This window comes from Physella acuta, unplaced genomic scaffold (assembly GCF_028476545.2).
Source record: "Physella acuta isolate Inbredline_101_S28 unplaced genomic scaffold, ASM2847654v3 ptg001467l, whole genome shotgun sequence".
Classification (NCBI taxonomy): domain Eukaryota; kingdom Metazoa; phylum Mollusca; class Gastropoda; family Physidae; genus Physella; species Physella acuta.
Window position 1 is genome coordinate 164773 of NW_026732982.1, and position 6024 is coordinate 170796.

The 6024-nt window shown below is 35.2% G+C and overlaps 1 protein-coding gene across 3 annotated transcripts; it reads left to right on the forward strand.

Annotated features, from left to right (window-relative positions):
• The first annotated feature begins 16 nt into the window (after nt 1-16).
• Nucleotides 17-6024, forward strand: LOC131928156 (rab9 effector protein with kelch motifs-like). 3 transcript variants are annotated; one of them, XM_059284099.1, is made up of 5 exons: nt 17-46; nt 2617-2895; nt 3867-4858; nt 5128-5349; nt 5756-6024. In XM_059284099.1, the coding sequence occupies exons 3-5, from the start codon at nt 4036-4038 to the stop codon at nt 5947-5949; spliced, it is 1239 nt and encodes a 412-aa protein (XP_059140082.1). In that variant the 5' UTR covers nt 17-46; nt 2617-2895; nt 3867-4035; the 3' UTR covers nt 5950-6024. The 3 variants fall into 3 exon arrangements, with proteins under 3 accessions (XP_059140082.1, XP_059140081.1, XP_059140080.1); XM_059284098.1 differs by lacking the exon at nt 17-46 and adding an exon at nt 253-387 and having other exon boundaries at nt 2617-2927; XM_059284097.1 differs by lacking the exon at nt 17-46 and adding an exon at nt 253-387.

The window sequence follows — 6024 nt, forward strand, 5'->3', positions numbered from 1 at the left end:
AGCAACAGTTTAGACCCCCAGAGCATGTGGCTTGGATACAATTTTTGTAAGAGAAATCTAAAGCCAAAATATAAAATAATAACAATGATAAAGAATTTAAATAAACTCGTCAAAACATTCAATCGATTAAACGTGATAATTTTATTTTAAAATTCAACTGTTGTTCTATATCGGTATTAACTACAACGCTCTTTTTAAAATTAATTTACTTTTTAGCTAGGCCTAAATAATTACTTCCCCTTTTTTGTACTGTAGCCTCGACTTGCCCTGTGTTTTTATTTCATTTTACTTATTCAAGAGTCTGTGGACTTCTCTGTTGAGTTTAGACTTTAAAATTATCAGTCTAAAATTATTCAAGGATAGAACAAAAGATTCTTCACTCACTGGGTAGATTAGATCTAGATCTATTTGTTTATTTCTCAATAAGCCTTAAATTTAAATCCTTAGTAAGGATTCCTTACAAATTCTGAAATTGCCTTTCCGAAAACTTAAATTTTAAGTTAAAACCTTAGGCCTTAGGAGGCCCTAAAATAAAAAATAAAATGCTAAAATCAAAAATATTAAAATTAAAATAAGACTTAATTATAATACTTAATAAGATCTTCGATCTAGATCTAGATATCTGCATTATCTAGAGTCTTCGTCAGCACACAACAGTGTGATTACAGATTAGACAAATAAAGACAAACAGTAACACATTTTTTTGTATGAGTAACACATTTTGTAACTGTCTTTAACTTGTGAGGTAACTAATACTATCTGTTTCCAAAAAATGTGTTACTGTTTGTCTTTATTTGTCTAATCTGTAATCACACTGTTGTGTGCTGACGAAGACCTTGGGTCGAAACGTCCATAGTACTTGTAACTGTCTTTAACTTGTGAGGTAACTAATACTATCTGTTTTATTACTAATTACATTAACCTCACTGCAGCTACCATTTGTTTTTTTATCTAGAGTCTAGATCTCTAGATTTAGTTTTTAGATCTAGATCTAGACTGGGTAAAACTCCAATCTACCTCTTAATTTAATCCTAGTGTTTTTCTAACGTGTTTGTATGTTTTGGTTGTGTTTATAATAAAATATGCTCAACTGGAGGTGAACGTGAAGCAGGGAATAAAATACGCTAAAATGGAGTTTTACCTCTAGACTCTTCTAGTACTAGCTAGTCTGGTATTCAAGAATCTAGGAACTGGACGATATTTCATTATTTCTTATTTCTTCGAATCGTCCCTTTGAATCCCGGTCAGAACATTCCCCCAGCCTGGTCTCAACCAACTGACTTGTTGCATTGGGTTAAATATAATTTATAAACTCAAAACAATAATAATATAAACTACAATCTCTTTCAGTCGGTCAGGCCACATACCATGCACACACAGTGTTGTATGTCGTGCCTTGCCCAAAACTCTAGTTACTAGTAGTTAGACTAGACCTAGAGTCCAGACTCTAGAGTAGAGTTCTAGACTATGTATTTTTATCATTTTAATGAATAATGACAATTTTATCTGTCAAACTTGTTAGCTCGTGCATTCAATCAGTTTTTCTTTATCATAATTTCAACCTTCTGTATTATTAAATATTAATTTCTATTGAAATACCTCGCTCACTGCATGCTTTTCAAACATCTTCACTATTATTGTAAGCATTTTTCCAGTATTGGTTCCTATTAACAGGTGACTAATTCTTTCAGAGAAAATATACAAAGGATAAAATGCAGCTTGAATTTATGTATCGAATTCATTTTGGTCCATGTCAACCTTTTGGATGTCGGTCTTTTGTCCTACACCCCATTTTGACTCGATGTTAATTAAAATAGTAAAATTAACATTGCAGTTTTATTCATAGAAAAATATCATAGTCTTAATTGTTTTATCGAGAGTCTGTTGGGTGTACAGTTAGCTCAGGGGCATGGGATTCAAAAGATTAGATATCGGGCAGATGAAGCTCGTTAGCTGGGGACAGCGACTCTTCTAGGAGAGACAACTCCAAAATCAAACAACTGCTGCCTTGTAGTTTGTTCTTGGTTGGAAAAAAGCTATGGAAGCAAATCCAAACAGAAAAGCAGGCTGAAATCGAAAGTCAATGGCCTCAATGGCACATAACCAGTTGACATGTATCCTTAATTTTGATGGAGGAGTGGTCGAGTCTACAAAAGTCCATGGTTAATAAATTGGAAATAAGTCTCGAGTTCAAACCCCCTGGCAGTAAAGGCTTGATCCCTTCCAACACTAAAAATTAAGAACGAAGAAGAAGAAAAAATTAGATAAAAATTAGCCTAAAAATATGTCCAAACTCTTTAAAAGCTGAAAAGTATTTTCCCTACATCCCATTTTGACTCAATGTTAATTAAAATTGGGGGAATAGTAAAATTAATATGGTAGTTTTATTCATAGCAAAATATCATAGTCTCAATTGTTTTATCCAGAGTCTGTTGGGTGTACAGATAGCTCAGGGGCATGGGATTCAAGAGATTAGTTAAAAATTAGCCTAAAAATATGTCCAAACTCTTTAAAAGCCGAAAAGTATTTTTGAAAAAGTATCGCTATTTGTGTAGGCTTATGGTAAGTTATTTTAGTAAAATATTTTTCTTATATTTTATTTCTTCTATATTTCAGTAAATCAAATGATATTTAAAGCGAGTTTAAATTACTCAAATGAACCACTTTCCACCCCACCAATACCAAGATTCCACATTTGCCATCCATCAACGCTATGAGGATACCTCATATGTTATATTTCACCAAATTCAAAAAGTGAAACCAAAGGGTAAAGCTGGAGCCCATGGAGCACCCTACAGCTCCCCTCCTTTAAGGCAACAACAATCAGCTGGAGTTGGTGTTCGTGACAGACCTTCACCAGGTCCCAAATCTCCAGACCACGTTGTACAGAGCAAGGTCTGCAACATTATTTAAAGGCTTCATAAAAGGTTATAATAAGGGAGTGGAAAACATTTTAGTTATTGCTATTGCTAGATTTTCGTACTTGTGCTAAAACCACACAATCATCTACAAGATTTTTGCATCAATCTTAACTATATCTAACGCTAATCTAACACTAATCATACCATTGAGTGGCTGAGGTGTTTAAGTACTATAGTTTTAGCTTCTTGGTAGAATTAGTTCTAGTGCTGTTTCTTTAAAATAATAGTTTACCAACATCTATTTGGTCATACCCAAATCCCTTTAGTCAAATTTTGCTAGAGTAAGTAGTTTAACATATTATGTTTTAAAGTAGCATCATAGAAATACTACAAATGTGTCTAATCTATAATACCAATATTAATTTTAAGCAAATAATATATACTGACCATCTTTACACCTAACAGCTGTTTAAATCTATCTGTCTCACTCTAAAAATTCTTACTGGTACAAATATTCTACCTCTACATCATGACCGACTAATTTTTAAATTGTCAATTTGATTTTTGCTTAATTAACAATTTACCCATGTGTGGCCCTAACTTCTTACATTTATAAAACTTTTTACTTTTCTTTTTGTGAAAGTAGTTTACTTGGGTGTAATATACATATAAACAAATAGGATATTAAAACAATTAATTTTTTGCTTCTAGACATTTTCTGAATAAAGCACTTTCATATTCAGTATAATAGTATTTTGATATAATAGTTATTATTTTAATTGTAGTAACTTGTAGTGCACTTGCCCATTCTAACATAAAACCTTTGTTGATTGATGACTGTTTATCTTAATACATTTATTTCTAATAACCTGTCGTTATGAGATTACCAACTCAATAATGCTAATTGTATGATGATATTATTACTAAGGGGTATCAGTTTTACTATTTTATTATAAAGATAGATAGAGAACTAACACAGTTTTTTTTACTTTGTTTATTCTTCAGGAAAAGCACAAATAGCCTTCCATATTTACTGCTTTGAGAAATCAGAACACAGGTCTAAAACTTTTTTATAGAATATTTAAGGCCTTGGTTCACAACAACCTGAAGACATCCATACAATTTTTACATACACTATTTGAGGCTTTGGTTCACACTTTCTCAACCCCAATGAATGGAGCTCCACCCATTCCTTGATGACACTATCCAGCCGTCCCCACTATGGTGGTATGTGTTGCCCATAGCGGGAGACTGCCCATCAATGAGGGTGGGGCACTCCTCTGTGTTTGTGCCAGCTCTTCACACTGATGAGAGTGATAAAGTGTTTGTTATAGGGGGTGCCAACCCTGGGCAAGTATTTAATGAAGTTTATGTTCTGGATCTGAAGTCTAGGAAATGGGATACACTAGAAGCCACAGGATTCCGTGGCAGGTACGAGCACGCTGCCTTCTATGTTCCAAATATACCTGGGAAAATTTTTGTTTTCGGTGGCGCCACTCAGTCTGGAAGCTTAAATGACATCCAAGCCCTGGACGTATCATCAGGCTTGTGGTCAGATGTTGAGGTATCTGGCACGCCGCCCTCCCCGCGTACACACCGTAGTTCAGTTGTGATAGGGTCCAAAGTTTATTTCTACAGCGGGGGTCACAGTGGCCCCGACCCCGTGGGTGACCGGCGAGTTCACTGCCTGGACACCAGTACCATGTCGTGGAGCTCCCTGGCTCCAAACGGGAACTCTCCTAAACCTCGCCACGGCCACGTTATGGCAGCGGTGAACAACAAGATCTATTTACACGGAGGAATGGCCGGCTCAACATTCTATGACGACCTGTACGTGCTAGACCTGGTAAAGTGTGAGTGGAGCTTAGTGAAAAAGAAAAAGACCTCACCCCCAGCGCGTGCTGCTCATGAAGCAATTGTCCACAATAAAGAGCTCTTCTTATTTGGAGGAATGAATAAATCTGGTGCCTTGGATGATGCATACAAGTTTAATACAGGTAGTGTTTTTATTGCAGTAAAATAATTTTTTAACAAAAATATGTTTAAAAAAAACTATTCTTATCAAGATAAATCTGAACAGTTTGTACTACATAATGTATTATTTCATTCTCAAGAAATTCCTATTCTAAATCGTAAGCAAAATATCATACCTTTACGTAAGTTAGCTTTGTTTTAAAAGATGATGGAAGTAACTGATTTTACAAATAATTTAAAAATCTACTTGCTTGACCTATCCTCTGTACATTTGTTTGATCATTTCATGAAGAAAGCAACACATGGACGCAGGTCAAGTTTGAAGGACCTGCCCCACCCAACCGGCTGGACTTTGCCATGTGTACCATCAGACTTAAGTTCCCAGCTCACTGCCCACAGGCTCATCCTGAGAGCCAGTTGTCAGGGGTCAGCACCAAGGTCAAGGAAGTTTTAGAAAGGGAGTTAAAACCAGGAAGTGCTAGCTCTAGGGAATCTGTCTCAGAGAGTGGAAGTGGTGGGTAGATTTTAGTTTTTTACTGTTCATTGTTCTACACATTGTTGTGAGATATAACATTAATGAAAAAAACAACAGCACATCAGCTATTAAAAAAACCCACATCAACTTATATGTAGTAAACATAACAAACATAGCCTGTTATTTTATAATTAAAAAATTCTGTTGTAAATAAATGTATAAACAGAGCTGACTTGTGTAGTGTTCTTTGTCTGCAGTCTATTATTTTAAAACTATGACAGAACTATTGGGTCAGCTAAATTTAAAATTAAATTTTACTTTAGCATCCCTTTGAAAGGGAACTTTACTATCCTATAGAAACCTACATTCCATGCTAGTTAAAAGTACATTTTCTTCATTCCATTGGGCAGTCTATTATTTGTTAATGAATTTCTTTGTTTTACAGTAGACGAGCCATTATTTGTTCTAGAGCCAGAAGCTGCTCCAGCTCAGTGTAATAGCACGCTATCAGCTGGAGATGAGGAGGTCAAAGGTCAAGAGCTGCCAGTAGCCATGGAGGAGAGAACTCTGGTTCTGATAAACGGTGGGATGGACACTGAAGGGGAAATCTTTGATGATACCCTTGTTTTATGCTTGTGAGCTAGAGCAGAATCTAGTGTTTAAAATGGCTTGCTATGGAAATCCTGTGTTCTTTTAAATTATTTTATTTCACTG